We start from the raw sequence: 19,600 nt of genomic DNA, 5'->3' as shown, positions 1-19,600 counted from the left end.
ACTCGAATCAAAGGAAGTTTAACTCAACAGGCCTGTCCTTGGCATTCACTGTATTATTTGTGGGCGGGACCGATTGATATTCAAAATGTTTAATGGCTGGTTGGCAGGGGGCCTGACCAGACAGAATGGAGGAGTGGTGTGAACAGTCAGTAGGAACAAGATGAGGTACATGTAGTGAAAATCAGCGCTGCAGGGCAGCTCCGCAGGCAGCACCCAGGGGTGGCCTGGCAGGCAGGAAAGCACCCGGGGGCAGGCTTGGGAATCACAGATGTGCTGTCACTTAGACTCTTAAAAGAGAGGCCCTGGTGCAAAAACATCTCATCCACACACCTTTCATTACTGTTGGAAGTTCCGTCATATGAGACTTGTTTTTTTAGGTTAAAGATTGCCACCTTCCTATTAAATGCAAAAGAACAACAACAAAAACACTTAGAAGAATATATACAGGGGTGGGCGAAAGTAGGTCTACAGTTGCCTTGTGACATTCTTTTGAGTTAATAAAGCTATTGTATTGGATGTCTTTTTCTACACAAACCACTGTCGGCCTACTTTTGTCCACCCCTGTACATTGAATCACTTTGAGTCACACGTAGTCTTTGCAAAAATTCCAATAGGAATTATTTGTATCAGATCCCTCCCAACAGTCATTTGGGAGAGATTTTAAAAGGAGAGATACAGAAAATGAAAGCAAATGGGAAAATGCTTTAGAGAGGAAAGACTGTCAAATGAGAAGCAGGTAGGTACCCAGGAAAAACTTGGTTCACTTAGATGTTGACCAAGTTTTCCCTGAGTACAGGCGGACTGCCAGGAAGCCTAGTTACTATATGCCAACTGTACACCTCAATTGCTGCCTTTATTTTCCTCATACATTATTTCTCAAATACTTCTTTGGTCTTTTTGTATGGCATATATTTTTGCAAACCACCTCAAATTCTGTAAGAAGCAAGATAACTAGGTAGATAATTATTCAATTATTTATTTAGTCATACAAACGTACACCTAACATGCACCAGCCAGTCTTAGTTTCACAGCAGATGGAATCTAGTGGCTTTCAATGGACTTATAAGAAGACTAGAGGCCTGATGCACAAAATTCGTGCAAGGGGCTTGGCCCTCGTAGCCCCGGCTTCGTCCGGAAGGTTGTCCGGACTGTCGTTCTGCTGTTCAGCCGTCCGGTCTAATTAGCATAGTATGTTTTTATTATTATAGATTTTAAAACAATGACAGATTTCCCCCTTATTTTCTCGTTATACTCTTAGTTTCCTGGGGTGGGAAAAGGAAGAGGGAATTCTGCAAAGATTCACAAACCTGTGCGAGGTGGTAGTTGTTCCTTGAGGTCCTGGGGGTGGCTGCAAATAGGGAGGGGGCTGCAGAGGAAAAGTTCAAAGCCGTGATGAGGAGGAGAGCGAGGCCAGATGCAGGCAGCACCTTCATCTCCTCCAGGTAGCTTGGTAATTATATCAGCCTCGGGGACGGCAGACAGTGCACATTTGCACTTCGACCTTGAGCTGCTTTTATAGAGTCAAACAGGTCTGGACCCTCAGAGCAAGGATGATTCATGTCTCAAAAGGTAATTATACAGCTCATTTCTCTCCCTGATGACTGGGTAACACAGCAGTACACAGGAGTCAGGGAAAGCTTCATTCTTTGCAATTTGCCAAGTCACAAAAGGAGATAAGCGGTCACTTTTACTGAATTCTGTCAGCTCCTTACACAGATTGGGATAAACTTGATTAACTAGAACCCAACTAAACGGAGTCATTTCATTAGTCTCAGGTTGGGGGCCTGTTTCCATTCTGGTTCCAGGGAAGGTAAGTGATTAGGTTATAGTTTAATTTGTCCGCAGGAATTCTGGGCTCCGTACACATTCAATCCAATTGTCTGTGTCTTCTGCACCCACTTTGATATGTGTCAGTAACAAATGCTGTTCTTAAGGATGGTTGTGGGGTATGATGGTCCTGAATCATGAGGGAAACGTTACTTTAAACTGTGCTGACTTCGGGTGGAAGGTGAACTAATAACTATTAGAAAGAAAGTGAACACAAGAGAGATGACTTAGTTAACCAAGACATTAGACTGAACTATCCATTCTCTGCTCGCTCTAATTAACTAAGGCTCATTTTTTTTTTCTGGCTCTGACTAAGATTGATCTTGACCTAGAGATAAATCAAGGAGAAATGGTGTTTATGGTGGGAAAAGCACTTTGGTATCAGACAAACTGACATTACATTTTAAGATACTTCCTAGCTGAATAACTTTGGACAAGTAATTTAACCTCTCTGAACATCATTTTATAAAAAGACAACAACTTGCAAAACACTGACTATAATACTGTATGTAAGCTCTTCAGTGTTACAGGGGTAGCATAGCATATTACATGGTGTCTGCTGGCACCACTTGGCATGCAATAGACAGGTGTTCAAATCCTAGTTCAGAAACCTGTCCATATGACTTTGAGCAGGTTACAGTTGTGGTATTCTCCTCTGTCAAATAGGGGAAACAATATCTACTTTGTAGAATTATCATAAAGGAGTAAATCCTGTCATAACAAAGCTCATAGCAGAGTGCTCAGTGGACATTAGCTCGTATAAAATAATGTCTAGTTTCTCTTTTTCACTTTGGCGCCAGGCACCAGGTAGGTTTTTAATAAACGTTTTTGAATGGATGACTTCGTCAATGATTCTCAAAGTGTGATTCCTGGACCAGCAGCCTCACTGTCTTCTGGGAACTTGTTGGAAATGAAAATTCTCAGCCCCCAGGCAGACTTACTGAATCAGAAACTCTGGGAACTGGTCCCAGCAGTCTATGTTTTAACAAGCCTTCCAGGTAATTCTGATGGATGCTAAAGTTGGAAAGCCACTGGATTTGTTGAGTAAATAACAAATTGCGGGGCCCGGGATGAAATGAAAAAAAAATTTATAAAAAGTGCCAAGAACATTCCAGTCACAGAAAGTATTCAATTCTGCCCTTACCCATGCATTTTCTGTGGTGATATACCTGGTATTTGAAAGTCATTTGTGAAGTTCATTGCCAATAATTTATTACTAATACTTATCAAGCCATGAAAGTGTAGTAGGGAGCTAGGGAGTTAGATAGGCAGGGGCAGAGCAGGAAAAATGGGCCAGGTGCAGAGGGTCACCGGGGTGGAGAGCCCAGTTGCTTAGCAATGGGCCAAAACAATAAGCCCTTGCACTACCACGCCCTTGAGCATTAACCCCTGGAAGAAGACGTCTAGGCTTCAGTTGTGTTTCAGCTCCGGGCCCAGAGAAGCAGCAAAATCAGATGGAGTGATACCATGGCTCATATTAGGACCAGCGGTATTGACTAATGGCTTCCTGGTGCTGACCAATCAATGGATACCATGAAGGGGCACACCAGGAAAGCCGATTTATGTTCCATTGGGATTCTCTTCTCAGTCCTCCAGATAAAAGCCATTAGGATGGAGGACCCAGAGTGAGGCTCTCTCTATGGAACACACCCTGACCTTCCCACCCCTTTCTTTTCCCAGAGCTCTCTCTCTCTTCCTTAAGATCTGAAGGGCCCTTCTTTTCCTGTAACTTGTTTCCTAAGTCCATTTCTTCTACAGCTCACTTCTTCTACCTCTGTGACTTTCTAAATAAACTTTCTCTGAATTATTTCTTAGCAAGAACTAGAGAACTGAAGTTGCTGAACCAAGGTTAACAGCTGGTGCCACTTTTCATCACTAACAAAAGTATATGAATCGCCTTCACATTTTTATTAGATTCAAGGTTATTCCCATAGTGATCTCCCTCTCTCTCTCTCTCTCTCTCTCTCTCTCTCTCTCTCTCTCTCTCTCTCTCTCTTTCTCATCCTGATATACTTTCCATGTGAAAAAGAAAATAGTGGAGTTATAGCTAATGTATGGGGTCCAGTGAATAATCCCAGGTACTCAACAAGAGTTTGTTGCACATGTGAACATCATCGCTGCCACATACTCTGAGACACGTAACACATGATTCTCAGAAGAAAAAAGAAAGAAAACCAGAGATCTAGTAAATTCATTCTACTCACTGACTTGTAAGCTTCTTGAAAACTAAATGATACAAAAGTCACAATCAAGCTTGTTTTATAAATGAATGAATGAATGAATGAATGTACAAACCCTCATGGTCACCTTTTGGTCTAAGGAAAGGAAAAAAATATTACAATAATCTTTCAAAATTTGCATTTATATACTTTCCTGAGCTCTGCAGTGCTAACTGTACCTTCATAGCAGCTGCCAAATTGAAGAACAAGGACTGAATACTTGAAAATTTCTCCACTTGGTCATTGTGTTTCCTTGTTTTCTCCCCAAACCATGTTCCAACTCATGGTAATGACCCCGGTACAAAAGCAGACAGAGAGGGGAGCATTTGAGTGGAAGAAATGACAATAAGAAACTCTGGGGCCAATAGAGAGAAGACATCCTCACCTCTAGAATTCTAAAGAGTTTTGCCAACTTCCACTTTTGAAAGCAGATTGAGGTAAATAACTGCCTAAAAGGTGTGATATAGATATTTTTAGTAGGTCCCACTACCCACCCTTCTCATGTATGAATATAATCAATCTCAATATCCCTAAGTATGATACTTTAATTTTTAAATGCAAAAACTGAAGAGAAATAGCAATTTATGTTCATAAATCACTTAAAAGTTAGTGTAAATAAATTTTAGCTCCAGGCCAGTGCTAGGCAGCATCCTTATTCTTTCCAAAAAGAATGACAAACCCCAGCTGGTAATTTCTCACTAGGTGTTTCCTTTTCTTGCTATTTTTCTCTTCACAGGGGAACAAAGTCTGCTTTCTTTCTATTATCCTTGTATCAAATTTAAATCCAAATCATTCCAACTTAAAAAGATCATATCAAAGCAAGTCAATGACGACAAGGACATGAAATGAGAGACCAGGTCACAGAGAATGTCAGAAAGCATAGTATCTGTAGAAAAATTGGATGATAAAAATAACATACATGAAACAGGAAGTTGGTAGGCTTTGAGCAGGGATGACATTTTGGGGATCCTGCAGACTTCTTAGAATCAAGCTTATTGCAGAGAACTTCTTGCTAGATCCTAGCTGAATTCAATGCCATAGCAGTTCTAGTAAATCTTTCACATTTAGGTTTCTGAGATGGTACCTGCTATCTGTCTGATGGATTGAGGAATAATTATTGAAAAATTAACTGACTGCCTATTTGCCTTACTTTTGTGCAAAGAGCCCAGGCTTTGTATTTAGACAGACTTAGAATCAAACACTGACTTGGCCATTCTCTATATGTGTTACCAGTCAGTGTTCTTAAGTTTCAAGCTATGAAATTCAGTTCTGGATAATATATGTGAAAGATTAGGTAGCTCAGAGAATTGTCAGGAAGACTGGAGCAGCAGGCTGGAAAAGCAGAAGGACTGAGGTCAGTGGAAACCAAAGCCAAGGAGTCATCTATTGCTAGGGCCCTCACCTCTTACCACTGGAAAGTATTACAGCTGGACAGTCCAGGTATTGAGACTAGGCTCTTGTTTCTAACTATCCTAGTTTCACTCCCTCAGCTTTCAGAGTCTTCAGTGGGAGAGTCTGTTGGGTCTGGGTTATGTACCTTCACCTGGATGTCCAGAGGCAGGAAGGACCTCTGAATCTGGCCTCCATACTAGATACTTTGCATAGACACCACCAATTTCCTCTGTGGGAGACATTCCCATTGAGAGGAAGTTAGTGCTGGGCAGCCAAAGAAAAATTTTAAAAACCAAACCAGATATCAAGCTATATTACCAAGCCATGGTTCTCAAAACTGCCTGGTACTGGCACAAGAACAGACATATAGACCAATGGAATGGAACAGAGAACCCAGAAATCCACCCAAGCCATTATGCTCAATTAGTATTTGACAAAGGAGGCAAGAGCATACAATGGAGTCAAGATATTCTCTTCAATAAATGGTATTGGGAAAATTGGTCAGATACATGCAAAAAAATGAAACTAGACCACCAACTTACACCGTACACAAAAATAAACTCAAAATGGCAAAGGACTTAAATGTAAGATGGGAAACCATAAAAATCCTACAAGACTCCATAGGCAGCAAAATAGCAGACATATGTCGTAGCAATATCTTTACGGACACAGCTCCTAGGGCAATGAAGACTAGGGAGAAAATAAACAAATGGGACTACATCAAAATAAAAAGCTTCTGCACAGCAAAAGAAACCATCAACAAAACAACAAGAAAGCCCACTGCATGGGAGAACATATTTGCCAATGATATTTCAGATAAGGGTTTAATCTCCAACATTTACAGGGAACTCATACAACTTAACAAAAGGAAGATAAATGATCCAATAAAAAAAGGGGCAAAGGACCTAAATAGACACTTTTCGAAAGAGGACATACAGAAGGCCGAGAGACATATGAAAACATGCTCAGCGTCACTAATCATCCGAGAGATGCAAATCAAAACAACAATGAGGTACCAAAAAGCCAAACCCAGTAAAAGACCACCACAATCTGTGAAGATTCTTAAACTATCTCCTGCTTTGTAACATAGGGTATTATCTCCTGGTATTTTATGAGATAATCTATCTCAGAAGGCTGTTGAGAAGATTAAAATGGCTAATGGTTTGCTTAATGCTCAGTTCAGTTCATAAATGAGAGCCTTCATAATTGTTTTCACCATGATGTGTTCCCAGAAATATTGTGATGAATCAATGAAAATGAATATATGACATTTTCTTCTAAGGTGTCATTGCTTATTGAATGGACCACTGATTAAAATAACAGTTGTGGGGAAAAATACAACATTATATCATGAAATGTACACATTGACATACTGTAGATTATTTATGTGCCTGCTGTCTGTCTTTCTCCACTAAGCTCCATAAGGATAAGGACGCTGTTTATTCTGTTCACGGCAGTCTCCCGAGGACACAGGACAGTGTCTGGCACAAACAAAGAATTCAATAAAGTGTTGTTGAATATGTGAATGCTTGAATGAGTGAGGGATTGAATGATTAAAGCTAGGAATAAGGGAAACAAGATTGTCTTCAGAGGGATACATATTAAATCAACCCATATAATGAATCAAAGGTGTGTAGCATTACCCTTAGGTGTCAAACTTTTATTAAACCCTCATCTTATACCAGCCACTCAGCCAAGGACCGTATGTACATTTTTTCATACAACTTTTAAGAGATCTCTGTTCTTAAGTGAAGAAGCTTGGGCTAAGGGAAGGTAAAGATTTGTTCACATACACACAGAGATTAAGTGGTGGCTCCACGAGTTAAATCCAAATCTGTTAGAGTTCAAAGTCTGTGTTCTCGACCCTGGGAGTACAAAGATCTGAGACACTGATTTTATACTCCAGGGGCTCAAAATTTACTACTGCAATAAGATAGAGAATTTAGAGTAAGACCTTTGATAAAAAAGGACTGACTCTTTGTGACAAAAATGTGCCTTTACACTGCAAATTGGTAGAAACCTTCTAAAAAGCAATTCTACAATACATACAAGGAATTACTTTTTGGGCCACATTCCTAAGAATTTAAGAAGAATGATTTCTAAAAATAACTTAAAAGAAAAAAACCAAGATGTTATTTTATGCTTAGTTATAACAGCAAAAAACTTGGAAACAACCTAAATGTCTAAAAATAGGGAAGTGGTTACCTAAGTTATGGCAACTCCATGTTACATAATTTAGTCATGAGAAATGAAATAACAATGCATAAAATATTAAAAGAACAATTTTACCCCCCCCCACACCCCCCCAAATACAAATTTGGGCAAGTTTGGTTCTATGTCTTTTGAAGAAAAGTTTGTACATGTAGGCAAGAAAGTTGGAAGGAAACCCAGAGAACCGAAAACGATAGTGTCAAGGTGATAAAACCTTATACCTAACCATTCTTGTAAAATTTCCTTTAATGCTAACATACATTTTAAAAACAGTAAGTGAAATTTTGAAAGTCTATGCCAATATATCCTTTAAGTTTAGTTTGTATTTGAGAAAACAAAAGATCTGTATAATGGACTCGGTGGCCTATTTTACTCATTCATTTGTTTCCCCAGGCTTCATCTATTTACTCAGTCTAAATCTCTTGCATTTATTCTTATGCTGGTACTAGGCTTAGTGTTCTAGCTACAAAAGGTACATAAAAACGTGTTCTTGCCTTCCCGGGTCTTAGAGTCTCCAGTGAGAGTCTTGAATGTAAACTAAAAATATCCTACAGGATAATTAGTGGAATAATAAAGGTATTTAAAGGTCCAAATGAGGGCAGAAGAGAGAAAACCCATTTCTGCCTGGACTATTGAGAATGAGAGTGGAAGGAGGGTGGGATTTCCATAGGCTGGGATGTAGGTGAGTGTTGATTGCTGAAGGAGTTAGAGTTCACCAGCAAGATGGTGAGGTGAGAAGGAGTAAGAGTTGAGATGGGTGAGATGGTGAAAGGAAATGAGGAGGGAGAAATTCTAAACCGAGATTATGGGTAGGAACATGTCAAAGTGCATCTATTCTTAGGAAACGGAAGGTATTTTTCTGCACAGGTGATTTGGTGGCAGCACCAGGAGATGGGGCAGAAAAAGTGGGCAGAGAACTGCCTGATGGAGGACACCTCTCACCACAGTTCCGATGACTGAAACAGGAAGGCGGAGGCCAGGAATCATTCGCTGGGTGAGCATGGCCAATGGTGAAAGCCAGGAGAGAAGCAAGTTCTAACCCAAGCTGTAGATCCAGGGAGCAGGACTGGTGAGGTTCCAGGGCACAGAGCTGGAATACGCTGGCAGCACAAGGAAGGCAGAAGGCACGGAACAAGTCTGAAACAGCCACAGTAGCAACAAGGGCTACCGAGGGCTTGCTGAGTTTATTTAAAGGGCCCAGAGAGGAGTGGACTAGGCAACGTCATGGGAGCCTTGTGTGCCAAGCTAAGGCATCCACACATTAACGGTTTGTGATGGGAAACCACCGGAGGGTTTCTTCCCCAGGAATGACATGATTGGGTTTGCATTTACACAAAGACAGCTCTGAAAGGAGCGTGCGGCATAGATTGGAGGGGAGGATGGAGGCGAGGGGTCACCGAGGGGTGGGGTGTAGGAAGTGCGGGCCAGAAGGCTAACAACTATGTTTATCTTGGATCATGAACTTTGAAAGACAAGTATAGTGTCAATATAGTTAGCATTTTGTTTATTCTTGTAAAATCTCAAGCCTATAATGCAATGATCACCAATGTGGGCTTTTGAGGTTGGGCAGTATATGTGTTTACAGCTGCCTGTGTGAGGGTGGGGTGTCAAAGGTCTCATTAGATCACATTCCACTTGCCTAATCGTTTTAGTGAGGCAATTCACGAAATTATAGACATATTCCAGTGTATGAATCAGCAATTTCGGGAAGTTTGCCCAGCAGTTTCTTTTGAAGTTTCCATTTTTTCCTCTAGAATTTTCTCTCTTTCTTCCTTCCTCTTCTCCCTCCTCCTCTGTTCTTACCTTCCTTCTCAAAAAGCCCTTCTGCAAGGCCAAATGGGGATGGTAACCTGGGGAAGGCAGCCCCTCGCAGGGGTCAGGACATGGGTACATGGGGCAGTAAGAGGCAGTGGCCTGGCAGGATCAAGAGGCTGGCTACATAGATGACAAGGGCCAGGTTTCTCACTGTCAGGAAAGAGAGGGGAAGATTTGGACAGGAGGAAAGCTCCAAAGACACCTGAGAGAATGGGAATGAGGGTATTGGTGTAAACTCACATTCATAGAAATAAATACTGAGCCAAATGTGCGTGTGTGCTTGTATATGTATATAACTCCTATCTGTGTCTGTTGATGGGGTGAAAGGGGCTGGCAACCAGGGACCCCACAGGCATATCTTGCACCCACAGTTTGGTTTCCAAAACCACCACCACTAAAAGGAACCAGGGTCCATGGATATGGCAATTTGTAGAGCTGGGGGAGGGAAATTAAAAGATGAACCTAGAATACTTTGTGGTGCCAGGTAGTAAGGGAGTGCTCCAATAATGATGAAGGCATGTCAAACAGACACAAGCCAGCTCTTGGAGCCTCCTCCAGCCTAGTCTGGGACACTTTGAGCATCAAAATGCGTAATGATAGTAATGAGTGGTAGTCCACCAAGTAAAAGGGGAACCATGAGTCTATACTGATATAAATGAACAAATAAATAAACAATGGGGATAAGAGAAAGCTCTCCTTTCCAAGTAGAGAGCCAACTGATAAATAAATGGAAAAAGAATGATGAATTTAGAAACTAACCATTTGGAAACTATTTTTGTGATAACTAATCCAGGCAAGAAACATCAAGGGATACTAAAACTAATGGGTGCAAGTGTGGTGAAGAAGGGATTTTTATATAGTTACAAAATATGTATTATTACCAAAGAAAAACATTACCACCATGTATAATCCTATCTAATAAAAGAGAAACATGGTAATTGGCCGTACCTCCGCTACCCTTCCCATTGGCCAATCAGGGCGATATGCAAATTAACTGCCAGCCAAGATGGCGGCTGTCAGCCAGGCAGCTTGAAGCGAACATGAGGCTTGCTTGCTCCAGTGACGGAGGACTCCAACGTTCCCCGCCTGCCGCTGCCGACCTCTGAGTGTGCAGTTTGAAACATTGTTACAAATATAGAAGCTAAACAAAACCCCAGAAACCTGCTTTCAGCCAGCTGGGATCTCAGAGCTAGAGTTGAAACAGTGTTTCGATTATAGAACCCAAACAAACCAGATACCTGCTTTCAGCAGCTGAGCCTCAGAGCTAAAGCTGGCCCAGAATAAAAAAAAAGAAAAAAGAAAAAAAGGAGTGGTTGGGAGCCTCAGTCACCCGCCAGCCTGAAAACAGCCCTCAGCCCCTCACCCAGACTGGCCAGGCACCCCAGTGGGGACCTCCACCCTGAAGGGGGTGTGACCAGCTGCAAACAGCCATCATCCTCTCACCCAGGCTGGCCAGGCACCCCAGTGGGGACCCCCACCCTGATCCAGAACACCCTTCAGGGCAAACCAGCTGGCCCCCACCTGTGCACCAGGCCTCTATCGTATATAGTAAAAGGGTAATACGCCTCCCAGCACCGGGATCAGCGGAGCCACAAGGCCTCCCGGCACCGGGATCAGCATGACAGGGGGCAGCGCCCAAACCCCCTGAACGCCCTGCGGCTCTGTGTGTGACGGGGAGGGGCCACAACCTCCCTATCTGCCCTGCTCTGTTCGTGACAGGGGAAGGCGCCCCAACCCCCTGATCAGCCCTGCTCTGTGCCTGATAGGGGGGAGCTCCCCAACCCCCTGATCGCCCTGCGGCTCTGTGTGTGACAGGGTGTGGCACCCCAACCCCCTCCCCCCCATGGGCCCTGCTCTGTGTGTGACAGGGTAGAGCCATAACCTCCCCATCGGCCCTGCCTTGAGTGTGACAGGGTGCGACGCCCCAACCCCCTGATCCGCCCTGCTCTGTGCGTGACAGGGTATGGAGCCCCAACCACCCTGATGGGCCCTGCTCTGTGAGTGACAGGGGGCAGCGCCCCAACCCCGTGATTGGCCCTGCTCTGTGCATGACGGGGTGGCGCCGCAACCTCCCCATCGACCTTGCCTTGAGTGTGACAGGGGCTGGCGCCCCAACCTCCCAATCGGCCCTACCCTGAGCGTGACTGAGGGTGGCATCGCAACCTCCTGATCCACCCTGCTCTGTGCATGACAGGGGGTGGCACCCCAACTCCCCAATCAGCCCTGCTCTGAGCCCGACCAGGGGCTGCACCTAGGGATTGGGCCTGCCCTCTGCCACCCGGGAGCAGGCCTAAGCCAGCAGGTCGTTATCTCCCGAGGGGTCCCAGACTGCGAGAGGGCACAGGCCGGGCTGAGGGACTCCCCCCTCACCCCCAGTGCACAAATTTTTGTGCACCGGGCCTCTAGTCTATATTATAAAAACCCAGTGGCCCTAACTCCATAATGACCAAAGACCGGCACAGGTGGCCGGGGCTGTGAGCATGGCGGGTGTGCGTGCTGGGCTTCCAGTTTATAATAATAAAAGCATAAATGCTAATTAGACCAGACGTCCTTCTGGATGACCTTCCAGACAAAGCTGGGGCTGTAGTCGCAGCTGTGAAGGAAGGATTCAGGCAGCCACCACGGCTGCAAAGAAAGACCTACTCTTGAACGAATTTTGTGCATTGGGCTTCTAGGCTATATAATAAAAGCCTAAACAACCAGAACGACCAGTCGCTATGATGCACACTGACAGCCAGGGGGCAGATGCTCAATGTAGGAAGCCAGGCTCATGGCTGGCGAGTGCAGCAGTGGTGGCAGGAGCCTTTCCTGCCTCTGTAGCAGTGCTAAGGAGCAGCGAGCAGACAGGAGGTAAGGAGCGAGGGGTCCTGGACTGCAAGAGGGATTTCCAACTGCCAGCTTAGGCCTCCTCCCCAGGACATCCCTTGAGGGCTCCCGGACTGCGAGAGGGCACAGGCCGGGCTGAGGGACCTCCCCCCCTGCCCAGTGCACGAATTTCGTACACCAGGCCTCTAGTGGAATACATAAGCATCATATGCTGCTTAATAGGGTGCAAAGAAAAGAACAAAGTTTCTATAATATTCTGGCGAAAAAAAGACATAACTTGAGCCTATTTATGAGGCTACACCAGATAAACCCAAATTGAGAGACATTCTATAAAATAACCACCTATAATTTAAAAAAATGTTAAGGTCATGAAAGTGAAGGAAAGATTGATGAGCTGATCCAGGTCGAAGAAAACTAGAGGGGCATGACAGCCAGGTGCCACATGGGATCTCTCAAGGACATTATTGGCAGAGTGGCAAAACCTGAATGAGGTTTCTAGGTAAGAGTTCTTTTTACTAGTCTTGCAATTTTTCTGTAAGCTTAAAACTGCTTCAAAATTAAATACTTAAAAACATAAGCATTTAAAAAGTGATCATCTAAATAATTCAGGACCCTTTCACTATGCTGGAAAATTGGACTCACACTCACACAAAAGGACCTCCTTCCCAATGGTGCTCTGAGGAGCTAGTGAAAGAGTGTGTAAGTTAGTTGTAAATGAAATTGTTGTATCAACCAAGGGGAAGAATAAAACACTCTAGAAAAATAGAAATATTTTGACAACACTCAAGCCAGGAAAAAAAAGTATTATAAACAATCTGTAGAGCCATAGTTATGCAAATTATCTCTAGCTTTGCTTAATTATATAAGGGAAAAACAAATAAAAGATGAGTCCAAATACTGTAAGTTAAAATTTTGTGATTCATTAGTGCTGTAATGAATCTCACTTTACTAGGATCCATGAAAGAGGTGATCATTATTCATAGAAAGCATGTTTTTTTTCTGATCTCCTTCAAACATTGAACTGAAATATTGAAAGATTATAAATTTGAAAGGGTGCCAACTTTTCAGGCTCAATATTCATTTAGCCTTGGTCTAGCCCTGACTGGGGAAGGAGAATTATATGGATGCCCTCTAAAATTCCCAATGAAAATGACTAAGGTCAGAGCGGTATCTAATTTTAAATGTATTTGGAAGAAGTCATTCCAAGTTGGGAAAATTAAATAACGACTTCATTTGTTTTCTGAGTTTATTAGTTTCTCAAAAGAAATTATCAAGTCAGGGAGAACCAAGATGGCGGCATAGGTTAACGCCGGAGTTTGCTGCTTTGAACAACTACTTCAAAAGTGAAACCAAAAAACGGAAGGGACATCACCCAGAACCACAGGGGCGCTGGCTGAGTGGAAGTCCTACAACTAGGAGGAAAGAGAAACGCATACGGACACTCAGAGGAGGCGCAGTGCTGAAGTCAAATTCTGAGGTGCGGAGTGCGCGGAGCGGGCTGGCGGCGGAGGGCGCGGTTGTTGTTTTCAATCGGGAGGGAGTCGCAGACTCTGAGCTCCAGATCCGGGCGAGTCTTTAGGGACCCAGACTCAGGCGGGAGAAGCGGGACTGTCTGGCTTCGGTCAGAGCGAGTGCAGCTTTCTCTCCCAGCTTTGCAGCGGGTGCTGAGACTCAGAGAGGCAGAGCCCCTTGGGACAGGACTGAGAGCTGCCATAACTGCTCTCTCCGGCCCACCCTGTTGATCCTGTGCGACCCGCCCCGCCCAAGCCCTGCACAGAGGCATTTGCCGGATAGCCTCAGGCAAAGGCTAGATTAGCACCTCCCTAGAGGACAGAAGTTCTCTCACTGCTGACACAGCTGAATCTCATAGCCACTTGGCCTGGAGGTCAAACCCTCCCTGGAATTAGCTACAGCAATCAAGATTTATCTATAAGACTGCGAACAAAGACCACTAGGGGGTGCACCAAGGAAGCATAACAAAATGCGGAGACAAAGAAACAGGACAAAATTGTCAATGGAAGAAATAGAGTTCAGAACCACACTTTTAAGGTCTCTCAAGAACTGTTTAGAAGCTGCCGATAAACTTAATGAGATCTACACGAAAACTAATAAGACCCTCGATCTTATATTGGAGAACCAACTAGAAATTAAGCACACACGGACTGAAATAACGAATATTATACAGACGCCCGACAGCAGACCAGAGGAGCACAAGAATCAAGTCAATGATTTGAAATGCGAGGAAGCAAAAAACATCCAACCGGAAAAGCAAAATGAAAAAAGAATCCAAAAATGCGAGGATAGTGTAAGGAGCCTCTGGGACAGCTTCAAGCGTACCAACATCAGAATTATAGGGGTGCCAGAAGATGAGAGAGAGCAAGATATTGAAAACCTATTTGAAGAAATAATGACAGAAAACTTCCCCCACCTGGTGAAAGAAATGGACTTACAGGTCCAAGAAGCGCGGAGAACCCCAAACAAAAGGAATCCAAAGAGGACCACACCAAGACACATCATAATTAAAATGCCAAGAGCAAAAGATAAAGAGAGAATCTTAAAAACAGCAAGAGAAAGAAACTCAGTTACCTACAAGGGAATACCCATACGACTGTCAGCTGATTTCTCAACAGAAACTTTGCAGGCCAGAAGGGAGTGGCAAGAAATATTCAAAGTGATGAATACCAAGAACCTACAACCAAGATTACTTTATCCAGCAAAGCTATCATTCAGAATTGAAGGTCAGATAAAGAGCTTCACAGATAAGGAAAAGCTAAAGGAGTTCATCACCACCAAACCAGGATTATATGAAATGCTGAAAGGTATCCTTTAAGAAGGGGAAGAGGAAGAAAAAAGTAAAGATACAAATTATGAACAACAAATATGCATCTATCAACAAGTGAATCTAAGAATCAAGTGAATAAATAATCTGATGAACAGAATGAACTGTTGATTATAATAGAATCAGGGACATAGAAAGGGAATGGACTGACTATTCTTGGGGGGGAAAGGGGTGTGGGAGATGTGGGAAGAGACTGGACAAAAATCGTGCACCTATGGATGAGGACGGTGGGTGGGGAGTGAGGGCGGAGGGTAGGGCGGGAACTGGGAGGAGGGGAGTTATGGGGGGGGGAAAAAAAGGAACAAATGTAATAATATGAACAATAAAGATTTAATTAAAAAAAAAAGAAATTATCAAGTCAGACAATAAAAACAAGAAAATGATGACTACATTTTATAGAGAGCTCTACCATTATCATGCCTAGTTCATGCCATATTGCTCCCCATTACCCATTTCCCTGTGCTCCTCAGTCTCCTTGTTTCTCCTTATCCAGGGCTTTAAATGTTGGTGCCCTTCAGGGTACATCTTTAATCATCTTATTTAAGTACATATTCTCTTCTATGTATTCTCATCTTCTATGTCTTCTCTTTGGGTAACCTCATCAATTACTGTTGTTCAAGATCCACATATATGCGGATGAAACCTAAATTTTTATCTTGAACCAAGATTTTTCTTTTAAGATCTATCCAGTGGTCTCCCGGAAACCTTGCTTGACTGTGTCCCCTAAGGCTCTAGCTAGTGCCATAGGCATCTACCGTCTTGTGTGCTTGGTGGCCATACTGCTCCACTGGACGCTATCCTTCCAAATACAGTCTGTATTTTCAGTGAAACTTCTTCCTGGCCATGTCTCCCTGGAAGGGAGAAAGTGCTGGATAATGTTTATTATTATCATATACCATTATATGTATTACATATTATATGGCATTACATATTATGTACATGTATAGAACATAGAATTATAACATTGTACGTGGTAATTATTATCATCTTAAGCTACAATTTATCTGCAAAGCCTCTTAACAGCACTCCTTTTTGATTTGAATCCCTTCAAACATGCTTAGAACTACTAAGCAAATGTATACAGCTTAATGAGTGGTTATAAGAGAACTCTCTGTTTTCCTTCTTTCATACTTTTCTCCTTCTCAATCTTTTAAACATATCCTAAATGTATCTCCCCTACTCCCACCCAACCGCTCCGCAATTAAAAAGCATTCTCTTCGAGAACATAGGGCGCACTGTGGATTTCCTTTTTTTCTCCCCCTGGTTAGCCCCGCAGTCTCTAAACATTGCTTAGGACGTTTTTGCCAGTGAAAGTTGAAAGAACAGCTGATTAAAGTTTACAAATATCCCGGTTACTCACTCACTTACCACATGGCCACATGCCTGGCACCAGTGATGCCCTAGTAAACATGACTCAGCGCTGTCCTTTGGGACAATCACGCAAGAGAGCAATTATCAACAGGGGTCGAGGGCGGATATAGGATGTCATTGTTAGGAGGTTATTGCAGAGGTCAGGGCAGGCTTCCTGAGCGTGACAGGATGGGCAGCCATGAACTGGGCAAAAGAAAGAAAAGTAGCACTTTAGGAAATGGAGCAGTATGAGATGGCCTGGTTTGTGCAAGAACATGCCAACCCAGTGTTCCCACAGCCTAAAGGGTGAGTAGAGTGGCAAGACCTAAGGCAGAATAAGACAGGCATGTCCCTTAAGTGCCCAGGCTGTATCTTGTGGAGCCAGGGGTAAACACTGTCAGGTGTTGACTCTGCCAATGCTTTCAATGTTAACTTCATGACTTTTCCTGTTTCTATTTACCTTTTCCTAGTGACTCTAGTATCAAGAATAGACTCTTGGCTCTGCTGAAAACGTGCATTCCTGCGAAACTGGAGGCCCCGGGGAGCAAAACGAAGCTGTTGGCATGTCCTCCTTGCCTCCTGCCTCTAGGTCTGAGCTTACTGTGCCCTGCCGGGTTCTCCCCTGGCAGGTGCTGGCTTCTTCTGGGGCCTCAGGACCTGCCTTTTTTCACTTTTTTAAAAAAAGTCATCTGTTTTTCTTTTTTTGCTCTGATCAAGTGAGAAGTTCCCGGAGTTTATCATGTCTCATTTACCTTGTTGCTGTTTTAAAACAAGATTTCTGACGTTAAGTATGATTATTACATTACTAATGGGAAAAGCAATCACTCAAAACACATTTACTTATACACCCGCATTCAATGAATTCCCTTTTTCTTTCTTCTTGGGGATTGAATTAAAGGGAAGTTTCTGTTAATATTATCTTTCATGTTGTCATTGCAGTTGGCTTTGTTTCCCTCAGGATTTTTCCCCCTGTTGTCATATATTTGTATGTAATAACAGCCTTTATAATTTCTCATTTCATAGTTTTGATTCTTTTATTTCTTAAAATAGGTGTTCCCGTTTCCTTGGAGCAATGAATTTTTTTAAAAATATATTTTATTGATTTTTTACAGAGAGGAAGGGAGAGAGATAGAGAGTTAGAAACATCGATGAGAGAGAAACATCGATCAGCTGCCTCCTGCACATCTCCTACTGGGGATGTGCCCGCAACCCAGGTACATGCCCCTGACCGGAATCAAACCTGGGACCTTTCAGTCCGCAGGCCGACGCTCTATCCACTGAGCCAAACTGGTTTCGGCGCCTTGGAGCAATGAATTTTTAAAGTCTAGCATGTGTCATTTCACATTCAGAGTCCTCTCCCAACCCCTAATTTTGATTAAAGAAGTAAAAGGTGAAATGGGGGAGAAAGGGTTCCAGGACTGATTTCTATGTAGTGCCATCACACACTAATCACAATGCACACTTTTAACTGGGAAAGCAAACTCAGCGGTGTTTTCAGGTTATTAATATTAATTTTTTTCCAGAAAGTTCTTTAGATATTAACCATTAATTTTGAATGAAGGGATGCAGTTTCTCTATTTTTCTTTTTACAGCTTAATTGATCTGTTTATTAGTGAATGTTAATGTAGCAAAGCGGGGACAAAAGCTCACAAACACGCTACATAGTTTCACAAGATGCACTGCAGGAAAAAGTGACTACGGATCGGTAGTATCCTGGAGTCTTGGTGGGAGCATTCCTGGGTGGACCTCTAATTCCTGGTGGAGGGGGGTCTCATTTATGGAGGGGGGCATGCTTGTTGGCATCTCTCGAGCAGGGGAAGCCCAATGGGTAGAGGAGCAATAGTGCCTGGAGGTGGGGTTACTCAGCCTACAGGTGTGGGGGCTCCTGCAACACTGACAGTGGCCGCAACTGCTATAGGGTCTATTCCCTGTGGAGCCATTACCTGCTGGGATGGTCCCCTAGCCCTCGGACAGGACCTGCTGACCAGGGCCTCCTGCAGCTCCTGCAAGTGGTACAAACGCAAGGCCAGTGTCTCTGGGGGGCGGTCCCTCCACAGTCATGGACACCACGTTCTCCCCCAGGCAGCAGCACCAGACTCTAACCCCACTTTCCTTCACACTCCGGCTGCTTCGCATTCTTTGGCTTGATCTTCCTGAACTCACCCCAGTCACAGAGGATCAAGTTCACATGCTTGTCAAGAGCCTTATGGGCGCTGTCTTGCAGGGTGCATCTCGTTCTATAGTCGATGTGCTGCAGCAGCTTGCTGCTCTTTCCCACAGTCACAATTGCTGTTCCACCAAACCTGATGCTCACAGTAAAGTTTCAGGAACCTTAAGAACTAAGGGAAGGCCACTGTGAGAGGGATGTCCAACTGCCAGCTTAGGCCTGCTCCCCAGGACATCCCCCAAGGGCTCCCGGACTGCAAGAGGGTGCAGGCCGGGCTGAGGGACGTCTCCTCCTCCCCCCAGTGCATGAATTTTGTGACAAAGGTATGACATGGGTTCTGCTACAAACCATGCAACCTGGGGCAGAAGTTCCAAACAGCCTGGTTCTTCAGTTGGAATCAGCTTCCCGGATGTCCCAACACAACTTTCACCACCTCTGGGTGTCCTGGCTGAGAACACCTGCTTCCGTTCCGCCTGGAAGTCCACCACAGGTCTGCTGCCACCGAGATCGCCTTGGGTACAGCTGGTGGTCAAGCTGGCGGTGCTGGGCATGACACCATGACTTAGCTGGTGGGGCTAAAATGATCTGAAGCCTTCGCATTTGTTGCTCCCCAAGACCATCACCACACCAAAGTCATTCTCTACGCCCACACCCAAGCCTGAGAAAGTAGCAAATTGCCCTTTCATGGTTTCTTTTCCTCTCCGTGATGCTCATCGTAACCTGGCTTCACCCAAATGGGATAGTTGCGGTGAACTATACCTCGTTAGGGTTGACTCATTCTCGGGTACTTTGTCTCTTCTGACCTTATTTGACCACTTGAACGGTGAAGCCACACTTTAGCTTATTGCAAAATACTCTGCCCACCAGGCTGGTAGCCCTTATGAAATTATACTCCAATTCTGGTTCAGAGCCTTGTTCTTTCTCTCATTTGGCATTATCATCTATTATCATAGC

At 43.8% G+C, this 19,600-nt stretch overlaps 1 protein-coding gene and 1 pseudogene across 1 annotated transcript in view; both read right to left on the bottom strand.

Moving 5' to 3' along the window:
• Positions 1-1,433, bottom strand: part of MMP20 (matrix metallopeptidase 20) — a 37,328-nt gene extending 35,895 nt beyond the window's left edge. The window contains exon 1 of the mRNA XM_059710966.1: positions 1,308-1,433. Within this exon, the coding sequence (XP_059566949.1) occupies positions 1,308-1,433 (126 nt within the window). The remainder of the gene's footprint in view (positions 1-1,307) is intronic.
• Positions 1,434-18,174: 16,741 nt separating this feature from the next.
• On the bottom strand, positions 18,175-19,197 carry LOC132241736 (small nuclear ribonucleoprotein-associated protein N-like; annotated as a pseudogene).
• Positions 19,198-19,600: the final 403 nt, after the last annotated feature.

Source organism: Myotis daubentonii, chromosome 9, assembly GCF_963259705.1.
Source record: "Myotis daubentonii chromosome 9, mMyoDau2.1, whole genome shotgun sequence".
NCBI lineage: Eukaryota > Metazoa > Chordata > Mammalia > Chiroptera > Vespertilionidae > Myotis > Myotis daubentonii.
Note: the sequence above shows the minus strand (reverse complement) of the source record. Positions and strands in the feature narration are given on the sequence as shown.